Source organism: Lingula anatina, chromosome 1 (assembly GCF_051362555.1).
Source record: "Lingula anatina isolate TDL-2025a chromosome 1, LinAna3.0, whole genome shotgun sequence".
In the NCBI taxonomy this organism is placed as follows: Eukaryota; Metazoa; Brachiopoda; class Lingulata; order Lingulida; family Lingulidae; genus Lingula; species Lingula anatina.
This window is the reverse complement of record NC_141767.1, coordinates 20,602,726-20,619,652: the sequence shown is the minus strand read 5'-3', so window position 1 is coordinate 20,619,652 and position 16,927 is coordinate 20,602,726. Positions and strand designations below refer to the sequence as shown.

Below are 16,927 nucleotides of genomic sequence, written 5' to 3'. Positions count from 1 at the left end.
CCAAATAACTGACTAAAATTAGGTCGATATTATTTCGCCACTTTTTAAATAATTATATCAGAATATTGTTCTGTTAGTGATAACACTGTCAAGGGGTAGAAAATTGATATTAACCACTCATGTTACCACTTTTTAAACGGTCATATAACAGAACAAGCTGCTAAAATGATTTTATGCGAACTACTTCTAGGAAGTCGTAGGACTACCTAGACCCGTGAGTTGCTAGGTCGGCGGTAAATAAAGATGCTGAGCTAGCAGAGTTTCTGTAGGTGATGCATTGGTTGTGCAACCTCCCACATATAAATCAACCGGTAAAGTCAAAATATCAGAATTGGTAGAGAACGTCAGCAGCGATATATCGAAAACTGTAATGTGAAATCAGTCGAATTAGTACAGGTAAGGACGACCGGCTACAACCGAGAATTTTAGTTACTAGTACTGTAGCAGACGAAATGTTTGAGTCGCAACTCAAATAATGCACGATGGCTTTCTGTAAAAGCATTGAGGCATAGATCTGGAACAAAGTCGGTGCATAACTTATTTAAGAAAAACATTGGAAATCAATGCAGAAGTACTAGTATACCAAAATCTATATATACCCTGTACAAGTTTGATAATTATAACGTTCATAAGATTGAACAATCTAAACCAGGAAATGATACATTTCTATGCTGTTATACTTGTATCTGGAGTCGCATTAGATGGCACACTACAGTTAATTTGATTACTAGTTGGAAACTAATGTTTCTTAAAGAAAATATTAATTTTGCTTTATAAAACAAAGCAAGTGGCAAAGTTGTAACATGCACATGAAGTTTACTAGTAAGTTCATTTTGTGCTACCAGTTGATGTTGGATTATAAAAATTATGAAGGGAAGATGTGCACTGTATTACAGGCAAAAAACAATGTTAAATCTTTTATGTATATTTTTTGTATGTGAATTTTATAAAGACTTCTTTATCTTTACATAGGTAAGATAGAACACAATATTAATCATGCCAAACAGAGGAAGAGGAAGAGGGCGCGGTAGAGGACGTGGTGGTGGTAGGGGTGGGCATGGAAGAGGTAGAGGACGTGGACAACAGCCTGCCAAAACCCCACAAGATGAAGTTAAAGATGTAATTTTAGACATTGATAAGGATATCAAAGAGTATTTTGTGGGAACTGCAACAGTTGATCAGCATTATGATGCACAAGAAAAAAATTGTAACCGTTATGTTGCAGGAATGGCAGTTATGCAGAGGAATGGGGTGGAGATCTCTCAAAGTGAGCACATTTTGATTTGACACTGTAATGGTCATGTTTGTCATGAATCATGAGAAAAATGGGTTATCTTGAATCTATCAAATGTTCATCTGCTTTATGTTAGTAAAACATGAACTCCACATATAACAGACCTGACATTGGATATGATAATGGATCTTGCCATTTGGATTGCATGTATGATTTTATATCTCTTGAAAACTGTCATGTTAATGTATTGTGTATTTATTTTTCAATTTTTAACAATTTTTTTATTGCAGAACCCTTGTTGTTGTATGTAAAAATTAGAAAAAGTATGACACATTTTTTGACCAGCAATATTTATCTTTCTCTAGATGCCCGGATAAGAGCATTAGCAGCAGCATGGGCAAGAAAGGATTTTGCTCTTGCGGATTCTTTTTTAAAGAACACAGACAACTTTGGTCTAATTGAAGTGCTAAAGGCATTAACTCTGCTAGACAGTTCTCGAAAAATACGTGTAGAAGAGAAAAAGTTGAAGCGGCTCCATATACAGCAGTGTAAACCAAAACCAAAAACCCTTGGAAAGGTCAAGGCAGAGATTAACAATTTGACTAAAAATAAACCAAAGGTAACAGAATAATGTTTGTTGTAAATGAATATTTTGAATGTTTGACATATGCTTTTCTTACTTTGGAAAAACATGAAATCTGTCAGAGATGGTTTTTATTTATTTTACTTAGTTTCTGTTGTGAATAAAAATGGTATAAAACTAGAAATATTATGATTGTCATGTTTGAATAAGAAAAGATACTTAAAACAATTTGTTTAACTTTCTTTTTTTTTTTTTTTTTTTTTTTTTTTTTTTTTTTTTTTTTTTTTGCATAGGAGAAGGTTTTGGCTCTTTTTTTGCAACCTGTAAAATATAATCATAAATTATTAAAACCATTGTCTATTTCTATGATTTTTCTGTCTATTTTTTACTAGATGGGCTCAGCAAGTGGAGCATTATGCAAGCGCTTGAAGAAATGGGTGAGACAACTCTCGAAAGATGAGCTAGAATTTTATGCACTGCACTTCCCAACAGACCCCTGGAAAAAACTAGCTGACGTATGCCATTTCAACCCAAAGAAGGTACACCATAATCCCATATAAATATTTCAATAACAGGCTTTAATTTTTCTTAACATTAAGCCTTGTAAGTTATGTGGTACAGACCTCAGAAATGGAAGTTATGTTTGAAAAATATTTTTGAGCTCATTAACCATATTTAGTCTTTGCCAGTCTTTAAGCTAATTTTAGTTTCCTCCAAAAGAGATTTTTTTGGTTATGGTAACATAATCTTACCCCAGGGGCAGATTTAGGCTGTCTTCTGGGTCTTCCAGAAGACGGTCAGATTTTCAAGCTTACACTGAAGGGTATTTATTTTTTGCCGTCAGAAGACTGTTGATCCATCCTCCATTTTTGACAAAGATAATTTGGAAGACTGTCAGATAATATCTCTGGATCCGCCCCGTACCCTACCATCAATATTAAATTTCAATTATTTGTTAGTAAGGGTAATGACTGATAATTAGTAAATTGAATTTTCTTCCTCAGGACTTCCCTAATTTGCCTTGGTTTCTACCATTTTGCTATGGGGGACCTGCCCCAGAGGAGTCCATGGTGTTTAGGTGCAAAGAGGTGACTGCAGAAAACGTCAATTCGCTCATCATGGAATTTGACATCCCTTACACTCATCTTAAAGACCAGAAGAATATGCTCTCAGTGGAATCAAAAGCAAGGATTGCCAAGTACACGCCAAAGATTGACATTTTGCTATGGTAATTTGAAATATTATGATATGTGAAACTTAGTTCACAGTGCCAAAAATTTATGTAAATAGTATCAAAATTATTATTATTATTTGTAACAAATAGATTTCTGGATAAGAAATGGCGTGACATTGGATGAAGTATACTAGTAAAGTTGGAGTTTTGGCAGTTCACATTTCTTTGATCAGTGATGGTAAATTTTCAGTATATGATGCAAATAATAAAATATGAACTGCTAACATGAATTTGACTTTTTATGAAGTATCGTAATCCTGTTTTACTAGGTACTATGAAGACTTGGAATGTGAAGAGGTTGACAAAATCATAGAAGCTAGATTGACAGCTGGAGAGCAAGTTACCCTGAACTATGGGAAACTGATGGAGAGATTACTGAAATTCAAAATGATGCGTGAAAATACAAATACCAGAGTGGACGACTGGGGTGGCGGAGATGACTGGGGCTCTGAGCCAGTGAAAACTGAAACTCCTGTCACTGTTAGCAATCGTGCAATGTTCATTGAGCGTCTGATACCATTGGCTCAAAAACAGTTGGAAGGATTAAGGTACATAAGTAATATTGAACTTATTTGCTGTAATCTAAAATAGGGTAGGATAGTTATTGCATGTGTGTAGAATTTTTTTAAAATGATGGTTGTCATTTTAACATTCCTCTGCCATCAGGAATTGGATGATTAATAATGAAAATATTTAAATTTTTTTCTGTATGTTAATTAATCATATAAAGACTTCTGAATTTCAAGAAAAAACTGAGTGACCAAATGAATAGATAGAAGATGACATTTTTATGTACAGACACAGATGTGTCTGTACATATTGCTGTCACCTGCGTCTGTCGTCGCCGTCGTCGCCGTCGGCGCCGTGCACTTTCCTTGTAAACACGATAAGTGGAAGGCAGTTTTACTTTTTGGCTTTATATTTATAGAGCTGATGAATATTCATAAAATGCAGGTCAAGTTCGAAAATCAGCATGATCGGGCCATTATTGTAGTAGTTATGCTGTTTTTTCACTTTTCAGCATATATGCAACACTGTAAACACATTTCAAGGAAAACCGATAGGCCTGTCGTCATAAAACTCACAGGAGTAATCATTCTTACTAAAACACAGGTCAAGTTCGAAAATCAGCATGACCGGGCCACTATTTTAGTAGTTATGCTTTTTTTTTTCACTTTTCAGCATATATGCAACACTGTAAACACAATATAAGAAAAACAGATAGGCCAATTGACATTAAACTCACAGGAATGGTCAATCTTGCTAAAACGCAGGTTAAGTTCAAAAATCAGCATAATTGGGCCATTATTTTAAAAGTTATGTTGTTTTTTCACATTTCCTCAGATTCAATTCTTAGGCATGTTAACAGTCTCATTATTTAACTAATAAGATACGTGAAAGTGTTTGTTTGACATTTCCTGCATCTTTACAACATTGTTAGTTGATTATGTAAAAATGATGGTAAACTTGTTATTGTGTATTGTGTAATAAAGTTTCAAAAATGGAAATAAACTCATATCATTGCAGTTTGTCAGATTCAATCATTCACTATGTTCAGAATCTTGGAATGGAGGAAATGGGACATTTAACACTGCTCTATTGATATTTTTCCCATCTCATCAATTTTCTTAGTTTATCATATAAAAATGGCAGTAAACTGTTAATTTTGTTTTATGTTAAAAATTGTTAAAAATGGGGGAAAAAACATTTCAGAACAGTGCTGTCTTGTTTACATTTTGGCATTTTCAAGTTTTGACTTTGAAGTTCCATGGGCCTGAAGACCTATGCTAGTCACATTTTCTGAATATCCATGATACTAATATGTTATTATTAAAAATTGATGGTCATTATACTGTTAAACATTATGTAATATTGCATCAAAATTTGAAAAAAACCTATTTTGGGCACTGCTCCCATGATGACCATTTAAGAAAAACCATGTCACTTACTGTTCTCAAACTTACAGGAAAGAAACATGGGACTAAAATACAGCTTCAGTAGGCAATGCAGTCTGTTTGGTAATTTTTTCTGCCAGTTAAACAGTTTTTTTTTTTTTTTTTTGTGAAAATTTAATTTTTCACATATTGGCATTTGTGACTTTGAAGTTCCACAGGCCTGAAGACCCATGCTAGTCACATTTTCTGAAAATCCATGATACGTATATTTTATTAATAAAAATTGATTGTCATTATGCTGTTTAACCATTTTGTAATATTGCATCAGAATAGAAGAAAACACAACTTTTGGGTGCTGCTGCCAAGATGACCATTATGGGAAAACCATGTTACTTATGATTGCCAAACTTTCAAAAAAAGAAATACAGGACTAAAATGCAGCCTGAGTTGGAAAAGCAGTCTAATTGGCTTCTTTTTCTGGATTTTATACATTTTCAAAGTGTGAACTTGTTACACATTTTACTTACATTGGTATTACCTGTTGAGGATAATTAAAATTTGATGTTGAATTTGCAGTTTAACATAATGTACTTTTGCATCAGAATTGACAGTAGCCTATTTAGTTATTTCCTGCTTTTTGTCTGTACATTTGACAGCTTTGCTGCCTTGTTTATAATGGCTAGGCAGGGTTGCCATGTAACAACGGTCTTGTCATTCTCATTTATGTCATATATTGCAGCCTTCCTTTGGAGCAACCAATTGTTGTGATTGGTGATGCTTCCCCATCTATGAATGTGGCTATCAGGACATCGACAATTATTGCAAGTTTTCTAACAGCAATCACCTCTGCTAAGCTGGTCTTCTTTGATTCCGTTAATAGGGATGCTCCATTCATTCCAACTAATATTGAGGAGGTGACTATTTGTGTTATATAATGTTTTGTCTTCAAAAAGATTTTTGTATTATTTCCTGAATCACAATTTTTTATGTAATTTTAGCCATAGACTGAAATTGTCTTATTTTTAAAAATACACATTACTTCTCTGAGTCAGACTCTTACACTGAATATGTTTTCCTCAATGGATCCTAAAAACCTAGCTTATCAAATGTGTTTACTGGGGAAATTTGTCATAGACTAGAGTTAAGCAATCATATGTTGAATGTCATTGTTGCCTTTATAAGGGCCTATTAAGCCCTTCTCATATACTAGCATGTAGACCGTCTTGGTTTATGAATATTTGTTAAATAAAATGTATACTTAGTTTTAATTCACAGTATCTTTCAAAGAATAATCCTAATCACAAAAAAACAAAATTTGCTTTATTTAGGTGTTAAAAATGGCATTGACAATCCAAACTGCTGGTGCCACTGCCCCCGCAGCCAGTTTGTACCCATTCTATGAGAGGAAAGAGGTAGTGAAAACTTTCATCATTGTCACAGATGAAGAGGAAAATACATCCTTTCAGGGCTACAGGTGTGTGTAATTGAAATTTTATGCCCTTTGATATGTGTCTGTGTCAGTGAATTATTATCATTTTAATCTGACTAGTTTGAATGACAAACAATGTTTTTCCAGGTGCAATCTAGTCATAAACAACTGAGTTTTAATTCAGTGCATCACTTTTCTTCTCACTCATCAGATTCCTTCCACTGTTCAAGAAGTACCATGAAGAGGTCTATCCTGCAAAATTGGTCTTTATTTCATTCTTGCATAGTCAGCATGCTCAAGGTCACATGGTGAGAGCACTACAGGCTGAAGGAATTTCTGTCATGCAGTTTAAATTGGACGGTGGAAGACCAGATTTAACTAAGATGGAGAATTTGATTGGGCAATTGTCTTCAGAGTCTGTTAGTTTTGAGGAAGAAGTTAAGAAATTGGAAGTTGAAATTGCTACAAATAAAACCACAATGAGCTTTGATCAACTCCTGTTATGAGAAGGAAATATAAGTCCCTCAAGGAAGTGAAAGTGAAGTGAACGGGAAGTTGTTATGAACTATATACTGTTTGTTAATTACAATGCATAGTCTTTGAATATTAAAATATATACTATATATATATAGTAGTGTTAAAAAAAACATTAGGTGATAGGTAAGCTTAAAAAACATGCATATATTGTCACTATGCATAAGGGGTATTGCTTGCACTCTATAAATTAAATAAATATAAAATAATTTTTTTTCTTCATTTTTTATAAAGATGGTAATATACTATTAAGCAGTATATGTTATTTTGAATACTGTACATTGTGCATGAAAAGAAGTTTTATATGTGTAACACAATGGTGTGCCTCTGTCAGATCCTATATGTAACGAGAAAATAAGGACAAAATGGCATGTGCAATCAATATATTTTATCCAAAACATTGCTGTGATATACTCGGGGGTGTCTCGATAGTCCGAAGGTTCATTGGTCCGAAAAGTGGTAACATTTTCATCAATTTTTTAATCAAGGGTTCATTGGTCCGAAGGTTCTATAGTGAACATTCGGACCAATGAACCTTCGGACTATCGCTACGGCCCCATATACTCAGTAAGTGGTGAAAATTTGAATAATTTTTATTCTTCTTTTTAATTCGGAATAATAAGTCATTCTCAACGTATCAGAGTGTAATGTTACATATTTGATGTTGATAAATTTATGTGCCCTCTTGACATTTTCTGTGATTTTTTTTTACTGAATAAAATGTTACATAGTATTTGAAAATTCTTTCTGTTTTTTTTTTTTTTCAAAAACAAAAATTACGTAAATGGATAGGTTCTCATGGTCTCAATGTTAGATTTTTCTCCTTTTGCGTGGTTTAACCTTTTCCGTCGCTTTTGATCCGATGGTGGCATTTTAAAGACTTGTGTCTGATACCTTCGAGAAACGAATAAAAAGTACCGATCGGCTCGTCTTGTATTAGATACCGTGCTCCCCTCTACTTAGTGTTAACTTCCGGTGTAAATTAAGGCGCAGGCAGGTCAAAGAAATCTTGATATAAACTGAAAGCAAGCAAGCTATGTCCGCTCTTTATAGAGCAGGTATAAGGGTACTTGACAAGGCGGTTCCTGCCAAATTCCAACCTTTTTGGAACCATGAAGCAGGTAAGACAATCAACCACTTATTTCTAATTCTTTGCTTTGCCTGACGCTTATACCCCCTTTACACTGGACGGCGTCCTTTCTGCGACCATGAAATTTGGCATCGCTGTGGTCTTAATAAGGAGGCAGGAGTATTGGTTTTGTATCAGAATGACTGCTCAATGATCGACCAGTTGTCAGCACGTAAAGTATTATAATTTTATCTCAAATGGGGCTGTACTGCTGGACGCAGATAGGACGCCGTCCATTGTAAAGGGGGCTTTAGTGGCGTGACACCGACGACAGCTAAACTTTATAAGTGGAAGTAGTACCGACAGAACGAGTACCGTGCACTTGCACTTAGCGAGTATGTTTTGCTTATTTCTGTGTCTATTCTGACATTGCCACAATCAATCCCTGCTTACAGTGAACACAGAAACGCGAACTTCATAGTAATAGTAGGTTCCACACATGATTTATCTTCTAATTAAGCCAGCTGCAGAGACTTGAAATTTAAAAGAGAAGTACACTTTCTGGGGACTTAAAATCAATTTTAAAAAATCCACACCCCTTTATTTTCTTTGATCTGTCTGTCACATTTTACCCACTATATATGAGCATATAATCCTTATATTGGGGGAATCATATACCGACAGTGATCATCACTGTCTGATCGCTCGGCCATTAACATTCTGGATGACAATGCAGTGTGAAATGCCTTTACACAGTTATGCCGAGTTTACCTAGTTTAAAATTGGAGCACATAATCATGCTGGGGTAGCGCTAGCAATTTTTTTCACTTAGCCAAATCACCACATTTTTGTCAATTTGTTATCAAAATGGTTATAATTTGGCTAAAACATGTCAAATCAAGCCCTTTTTCTTTAGCCAATTTAAGTCAGTTTTAGCATTTGGCTAAATTGGCAAGTGTTAGTGCTACCCCAGTCATGGGCTTTGGTACAATGTGAATATGTAAAATACATCCCCTAGTAGTGATTGTACTATTTTTAAACAAAAAATTTAAAGTTGCTATACATGTACTGGTATATATATATTATATGTATATAAAGATTGTGGACTTCCGCGACTGAAGTTCCTTGAACGAATTTGAAAATTGCCCTCTTGTCTCGCTCGGATCAATAAGTTTCTCCTGCTGCCAATCTTCCACTAATGAAGTCCCTTAAACAAATATGAAAATTGCCTTCTCCTATGGCTCTGATTACGAATTATCTCCTGCTGAAAATATAAAAATTGCCCTTGTCTATCAGCATTGTAAAGTGCCGTTTGTATTTATAATTTGGGGGTAAGTTTGCTCAGACTTCGTCTAGGGCCTACCGAATGTAGGTCGTTCTTGTCACTGCAATGTTTGGCATGGATTATGGATTTTAAATGTAATTGAAACATTTTACTGTATTTTTGTAAGCTTTCGGTAGTATTTACGTTGTGATTGAAGTAAAGTATGCAGTACAAAGTAGTATTTTTTAACTTTGACACATAATATAAGCCTTGGTGGTAATTAATACACAGTCTCCTGTCTTATAAAACAACATTTTTTTACAAAAGCCTTATAAAGCTTACCTGTTCTTTATTTATTAATTTTTTTGAATTTCAGGTCCTAAAACCATATTCTTTTGGGCACCAACCTTCAAATGGGTAAGCCTTTTAACAGACAGGACCAACATATTCACCTTAAAGTTAATGCGTGAATAACTTCAGATTTTATCAAAGTAGAGTTTGAGGTTGTCATATGTATTAACCATACAGACAGCCCACAAAATAGAATTTAAATAGGTCTTCAGTTAATTTTTTTTGTAAAATTTCTGCTCATTGTATTTCAAGTATTGATTTTTTCCAGGCTTTAGTGATAGCAGGGCTAGCTGATGTTGCCAGACCAGCAGAGAAATTAAGTGTAAGGCAGGCAGGTGCTTTGGCTGCAACAGGTGAGAACATGAATCATGGACATGTAAATTAAATGGCTCAGAATAGCAGGCTTAATATGGCTGATATCTTTAGAAATGATTCTAGAGCATTTTTATTTAAGCATTTATTACAGAAAATTTTGTCAGCAGGGGTGACCATTGTTGTAACTATATAATTATTTTTTCTAATCATTGATAATTGTCTTTTCTTCAAAATTCTTATTTAGTAACCATATTATCTATACTCCTGTAAGTAGATCTTTCTCTCTCTCTCTCTCTCTCTCTCTCTCTCTCTCTCTCTCTCTCTTTCTTTTTGGTATAAATTTTTTCAAGGCAATCCATTTTTTTATTTTAGGGTTAATTTGGTCCAGATACTCCATGGTTATCATCCCCAAGAACTGGAATCTTTTTAGCGTCAATATATTTGTAGCAATAACTGGGATATATCAGCTACAGAAAATATACTTGTAAGTTTTTTAGTGTAGAAAAAGGGTTACCTTCACTGGTAAACATATAGAGACATTGAAGAGTTGCAGCAGTATACATAGCAAATATTACATGTTGATTTTTTTTGGTCATTAAATGCAGCTTGTGTAGTCCCCAACTTTATCATATAATGATGCAGTGGACATTATCCAAGTATAGCTGAAAATAAATTAAAACCGTTGGCTCGTTGGCTTGACATCACACTAGACTAGGAAAAGATGCAAGAAACTTTTCAGCAATAAAGGTGATACTGTGCACTGGTAATGTCATTTTAGAAATCAATACAAAAGTGATACACAAAATATTGTGAATCCATACTCTGATAATACTATTCATAAGACTATAATTAGACAGAACTTAGAGCTCTGTAGATTCATTCCATCTGCTTTCATTGCTACATCACACTCTCTATTCTGCCATTATTTCTGCTTCCACTCTCCTAGAAATATTGCTTGATTTTATGATAATGTTGAGTTTTGAGACTTCGGGCTATCTTGGATTATCCCCATTGGTGACAGTGTTGACAACACAGCATATAGCTGCCACATCCATAACTTGTATTCAAACTGTTATACCAATGGACCAGACTGTCAGTATATCCACATGACACGACTTCCTTAATTTGCATCTTTTTAATGATGATATTGTCTATCATATATCAGACACATAGAAACTTTTTTCTTTATTGGTATTTTTTATTTTGATTCCTTATATTTGGATATTATATATGGGTCCATGAATGCAAAGCACATATGTCCCTTTATACAAGTAATCACATGCATAAACGAACATTCAATACAATCAACTAATATATAGACAGTATTCTATTTTTGTGTTATTTTACACCTGACACATGAAATCTTTATTATTTAGACGTTTAATACCTTCATTTAAATATGGCTTTCTTGATTAGAGGGAAACTGAATGACTTAAAGAGTCAAGCCAATGACTTAAAAAGAGTCCAGCCAATTTGTTTTTTGTATCGGAGAACTGAAATGACTAGAAAGTTTTTGTTAATTGCCTAAAAACAAAATATTTGTGGTTTTTAAGTTTTTATCAAAAGAACAATAGAAATAAGTATACATGTAAAAAGTTATTTGTTGATATTGAGTAGGATGGGGCATTGAAGTGTAATAATTAATTTTTTATTTCCCCTTTCCACCCTCCAACCCACTGATAATTGAAGTGTAGAAACATAGCCCTTTAGGTCTCATTGTGTGTGTGTTTTCTCATTTTTTGATGATTCATGTATTTTGGGAAGTAGAATTGTTTTGTTTGAATTTTTTGAGTAATAACTGAGATCTAGACATACACTGCACATTAAGTGATCACATTGATTTAAGTTATACTTATAGGGGGCAGACTTTCAAAATCACTCAATTTGTGATTGAATAACATAATATGACCTTAATGTGCCATGCTTGCAGTATTAAAACTGCATACTTTGTAAAAAAGGAAATATTTGATATTTGAAATCTTACATGGAAGCTCATAATTGGGTACTAGTAAGGGCACATTGAAAGTGTTTTAAATGAAAGATCGAATAATGTTTAATTACATTACAAAGAGAATCCAAATTTTTCATGGTGTATTTCATATTATTAATTTGCCCCCAATGCCTTAACCAGGGATATCAATATCTGCAGTCCACCTTCAATTGTTTACAGCCCTAAAAGTCTCAGTCATTTGCAATCCTTATTAAAATAAAATTAATTGAAGGGGTCATATTCTGTGGAAAAAAATGACTGTCATGATTAGAAAATTTCCACATCCAATCTAAGTAATGAGCAGTGACATTAAGTAAACAACATAATTATTTTTAAAAAATAAAGTAGAAGAAAGTAGATTATAATAATATGCATGCTGCTGAGGTAGTCGTTCCAGGTTTAATGTTTGGATGTGCATCCTCATTATTTCTAGAAATGATGGTGTCATCCCCATCTTTACTGTAATTGACAACAGGTAATATTCGAACTAAGTCAATATGACCTAAATCTTGTGCTGTATCTCGAAGACTTCTTGGTGTGTAGGCTTTTAAATAATTTTCCCTATATGCCATATCCATTGTGTTAATATCACAGTTGCCGAAACGGAGCAGCTTTTGTGCAAGTTTTATATCACCTGCTAGGACAGCATGGGCAAGCTCTGTGGTGGTTAATTTTGATTCTAGAAATTGACAAAGCTCAGCATTTTTTGTCTCTTTTGCTATCTCCAATAGATGCTTGCCATCATGTTTACTGTTGACTCGCACCCAGTAACTGACTAGACGTTGTGTGGTTTTGAAATCCCCCTTTTGCACAGCCGTGGATATTCCTGGCTTGAATTTAAGAAAAGTACTCATGAGTTCATATTCAAACGGGCCACCATTTGCTCTTATCACCTCAACTATTTCATCTTCGGGCACAGCGCCGCATCTGAGCAATGCCAGCATGATATCATGCAAGCCCTTCTCTGCAGCATGATAAAGCGCTGTCCGTCCTCTGTAATCCATAGCATCAATACGGATGCCAGAATTGGACAAACTATATACCATAGGAATGAATGTCCTTTCTGTAGTTCCATCCGCTGTGAAAACAAGCAGGTGTAAATATGTCAGTTGGAATTCATCCTCAACTGTGTGTACAGAACAACCTCCACGTATTGCCGAGGACAAACCATGAGGGTCTTTCTCCTTGATTGCCTTATAAATGGAAGATTGGTGGAAATTTGGAGCATGTATGTCTAGTTCAAATGTCTCTGTCATATGCTGCTTAGACATTTGTCTGTTGTGTTTGGGTGGCAGCATCAGAGTACCCACGTCACATTTTTTCTCATGTCTCATAAGAATTAAGTAAGTGATCTCACTTTCGTGATCAGTTCCTCATTAAGTTAGCCTAAAAAAAAAAACATTTAAATAATTAAGAATTTCACTCCTGTTACTATGCTAAATTTTAACTATAACAGAAAGACATTGCCTGTCATATTATAGTACCAATAACAAAAGCATTAAAAAAGACAGAAGAAGTGAAAAACCTGATGGGAAAGAGTTTTGAATAAGGCTTCGTTCACATGAAAAATATATTTTCTAAAAATCTATTTTCTATTCGCAGTATCTTGTGATCACGCTCTGTGCCCTGAATAGTTACTAGCCAGTTACTTCCAAAGCTGTAATTAATTCTCGGCTGCGCTCGGAGTGATCACAAGATACCGCGAATAGAAAATAGATTTTTAGAAAATAGATTTTTCATGTGAACGGAGTCTAAATTGGCAAAGTGAGGTTCAGTGGTGCATGGCTCAAATCTTCCCCTTTTGATTACAGACAATTTGAAATTGCCCCAGGGTCATTAATCATTTCTAAGGAACTAATTTCAATACATCATCTTGCTGTACAGCAGTGCATGGCGTAAATCTTTCCCTTTTAATTACAGACATTTTGTGAAAAATCACCTCAGAGTCATTAATCGTTTATTTCAATTTCAATATATCTTCTTGCTTGCTGGGGTGATTACATAACTGTCAATAGTAACAGCATCCAGTTTGTACTTGACAACACTTTGATTTTACAATGTTGTGAAACACATGAACCTGGCCATGAAGTGATATGTGGAGCCTACCTGAAAAGTCTCTCTTCACCACCACTTTCTGCAGACTTAATGAGCCTACCTGTCATTTGCAAAGTACCAGCTAGACTATTAATGCTGCCCTTTTTTTCTGAAAGAATACCCACGTTGTTCAGTAATGTATTTATCCCGACTTAAGAATTTAGTTTACCTGCGCCATGTTGCCCCCGGTGTTTTCACAACAGCTTACCAAAGTAAACATGCTAGTCAATATCATTTAGATTCAGCTGCATAGGTAATCTATTGACATGCAAATTTAGGGCTCTTGGTAGAAAGGAAATCAAAAAGGACTGCATACTTGTAATTTGCTGATGCATGCTCATGCCAGTATCGTATGGGAGTATGTGGTTGCATCTGCATATTGATGGTTTTAGTTCTTTTTTCATTGAGTGCACGATTGTTCAGCAGCTTTGGCGATAAAGAATGTTTATATAGAATCTGATATCATTATCATTGGCACTACATTTAAGTGACTGATAGAATGACCCTTCATCCTTTCCTCATCTATTTCATTCTCTTTATTTTTAATAATTTGAAATATTTTAAGTTTTTTAATTTTCTTGTTGGAGTTAATATCCATAGAGTTTGGTAATTACATTATATAATATAGTAATTTTTGGTGCTAAACAGTCTTGTGTTCTAATGCAGTTTTATGTATGTAGCATCAAAATGGTACGACTTAGGTAAATTTCAACTATTAATCATGAATGTGATTCACATACAGCAGTTAGTCACACAAAAATGCTTGTAATTAGCAGAAAATTGACATTTGTCACAGTCATTTAATGAATGAGTCCCAAGGGTTTATGTACTATGTGAAGAAGTCATTTAGTCAGTGCTGGTATGTCCATCTCTTCTAGTAATTAGGTGGCAATAATGAGTTTTGTGTATTGTGGAAGTAACATTATTTTCATAGCAACTTTTTTTGTAAAGGTTAATAATATCTTTTTTCTTTAAAGTGTCAGGAAAAAACATCTTTTAGGATGAGGGTATGGCCGAAGCACTGTATTCATTTATGTCCCTTTAGCTTGTCAGTGAATTAGAACATTTATGGATAGAAAATACCTTGCTTATAAAAATTGTTGAACTATTCAGAAAATTGATTTCTTTTGCCTTATGAAGGCCTATCATGTCTTGAATGCCTTTAATGTGATGATTTAAAATACGAGACATCATAACTGTTGTCAATTTTGCCCAACTGAAAGCTCCTTCATTCATATACATGTAGGTTGTATGGCAAACTAGCTCTGATGAACTACTGACTGTTTAATTATGGCCTCAAAATATGACCCTGAGGTTTTCATGTGAAACATCAGTTTAATTATCCCCTTGGTATAAACATATCATTTTCCTTCATTTCACATAAATCAGATGTGATAGATTCATGCAAAAGGTCACCTACTAGTACTATATTGTAGTCAAGTAAGATACATAATAGTATCCACCGTAGCACATAGGCCTTAATACATTTTAGTTTTTGTTTTATCATCAGAATCATAACTGCTATGAAAATGTGAACATCCAGTTACTATAAAACACACACACAAAGAGAGAGGGAGAGAGAGAGACAGACAGAGAGAGGTGTTAACCATACCTTGATGTAATCAAACCACACTGACATGGAGGTCAGTGATCCCCCCATCTTGTTACGGTGATATCACATATCTTGTATTATCTCAGCGTAGAATGTTTTTATACACTGTAATACTACAGCACCATTTTTTCTCAATCAGTGGCTGCTACCTCAAACCATTGTTGTGTCATCTACACTGCAGTTCAGTATTAATGTCTATCCAGAGAGCATAGAAATAGGCAATTAGTGGAGACATATGCAAAGGGCAGCTGCAAGGGAAGTAAACCAAGCTTATTGATCAGGGAAACTTCATAAAACTTGCAAATCATCAGTGGCAATCGGGGTTTACTGGTATGACCCAGCACACACAAGCCATTCTCAACATCATATTTAATCATATTTATGAAATGGGCTGTTACCAGAAATGATATAGCTGGTGATGTTTGCTTCCCCCCCCCCCCCCCCCCCCCCAAAAAAAAAAAAGGAAGTTTGGATAAGGTGTTGGTATACACCCATGTAATTCCAAGGTTTAATTGCAGCAAAACAATATACAAAGTTCACATTTGTATACTAGAATGTACCTTGTACTTATTTTTCAACATTTGGAAATCTTTTTAAAATGTGTTTTTATTCAAATAGAAAGAGTATGTGAACTTCAGGGACTACCATGTATATGATAACCTCACCTGCATAATTTTGATTTCTTGAAAGTGTGGTGCGCTTGTTTTTTATTATTGTCAGAGAGAATTCAACCTTTTTTTCTTTTCTTTTCCAGTTACAAACAGGAACTAAAAAAGAAGGAGCAGGCAGAGGAATCTTAACATGGAGCTAAATTATTATTTATATATATATATGTGCCACTAATGGACAATAAGTATAGGAACCAAGGGAGTGGGCAATCAGATATCTCTTTCTTGACTTACACTGCACATAACTATACCCACTATCACTACTCAGTATGACATTGATGTGTCAATAACAAAGATTTTTTCATGTAGAGATTTTATTTAAAGAACCTGAAGATACTTTTAAAACCTAAAAGTTTACAGAATATTTGTTTGTTTGTTTGCCACAGTATACTGTTGTTTGAACTGAGTTATTTGTAAAAGTGTTTTATGAAAATTTGTGAAGGTTACTACTAGTAATAAATGCTATTACTTCATTGCAGTATTATTTGACAATATTTAAGATGTCATTTCTTTTCCCTAAAATCATTCAAGTTTTAAAAAAATGGCAAATTCTATAATTCAAAAATGTGATATTTTATGTTTGTGGAAAGCTTGTGTAGAGCACCTTTTTAGCTATAGGTAAAGAGATTAACAAAATCATTTTAAAATTAACTGT

The 16,927-nt window shown here is 34.3% G+C and overlaps 3 protein-coding genes across 5 annotated transcripts; 2 read left to right on the top strand and 1 right to left on the bottom strand.

The window, feature by feature from the left end:
• The first annotated feature begins 205 nt into the window (after window positions 1-205).
• On the top strand, window positions 206-7,642 carry LOC106176355 (uncharacterized). Its single transcript, XM_013558701.2, has 9 exons — window positions 206-396; window positions 973-1,267; window positions 1,600-1,853; window positions 2,210-2,356; window positions 2,822-3,045; window positions 3,321-3,599; window positions 5,686-5,860; window positions 6,275-6,420; window positions 6,587-7,642. The coding sequence occupies exons 2-9, from the start codon at window positions 997-999 to the stop codon at window positions 6,879-6,881; spliced, it is 1,791 nt and encodes a 596-aa protein (XP_013414155.2). The 5' UTR covers window positions 206-396; window positions 973-996; the 3' UTR covers window positions 6,882-7,642.
• A 200-nt stretch (window positions 7,643-7,842) lies between these two features.
• LOC106176363 (mitochondrial pyruvate carrier 2) lies at window positions 7,843-16,756 on the top strand. Of its 2 annotated transcripts, none has more exons than XM_013558719.3 (5): window positions 7,843-8,030; window positions 9,619-9,659; window positions 9,862-9,946; window positions 10,281-10,392; window positions 16,359-16,756. In XM_013558719.3, exons 1-5 carry the CDS (start codon window positions 7,946-7,948, stop codon window positions 16,402-16,404), a joined length of 369 nt encoding a protein of 122 aa, XP_013414173.2. In that variant the 5' UTR covers window positions 7,843-7,945; the 3' UTR covers window positions 16,405-16,756. The 2 variants fall into 2 exon arrangements, with proteins under 2 accessions (XP_013414173.2, XP_013414172.1); XM_013558718.2 differs by lacking the exon at window positions 16,359-16,756 and adding an exon at window positions 15,744-16,041.
• Window positions 11,985-14,338, bottom strand: LOC106176362 (uncharacterized). 2 transcript variants are annotated; one of them, XM_086999560.1, is made up of 2 exons: window positions 14,162-14,338; window positions 11,985-13,284 (listed from the first exon to the last, which is right to left on the bottom strand). In XM_086999560.1, the coding sequence occupies exon 2, from the start codon at window positions 13,230-13,232 to the stop codon at window positions 12,258-12,260; it is 975 nt and encodes a 324-aa protein (XP_086855686.1). In that variant the 5' UTR covers window positions 13,233-13,284; window positions 14,162-14,338; the 3' UTR covers window positions 11,985-12,257. The 2 variants fall into 2 exon arrangements, with proteins under 2 accessions (XP_086855686.1, XP_013414170.2); XM_013558716.2 differs by having other exon boundaries at window positions 14,005-14,337.
• Window positions 16,757-16,927: the final 171 nt, after the last annotated feature.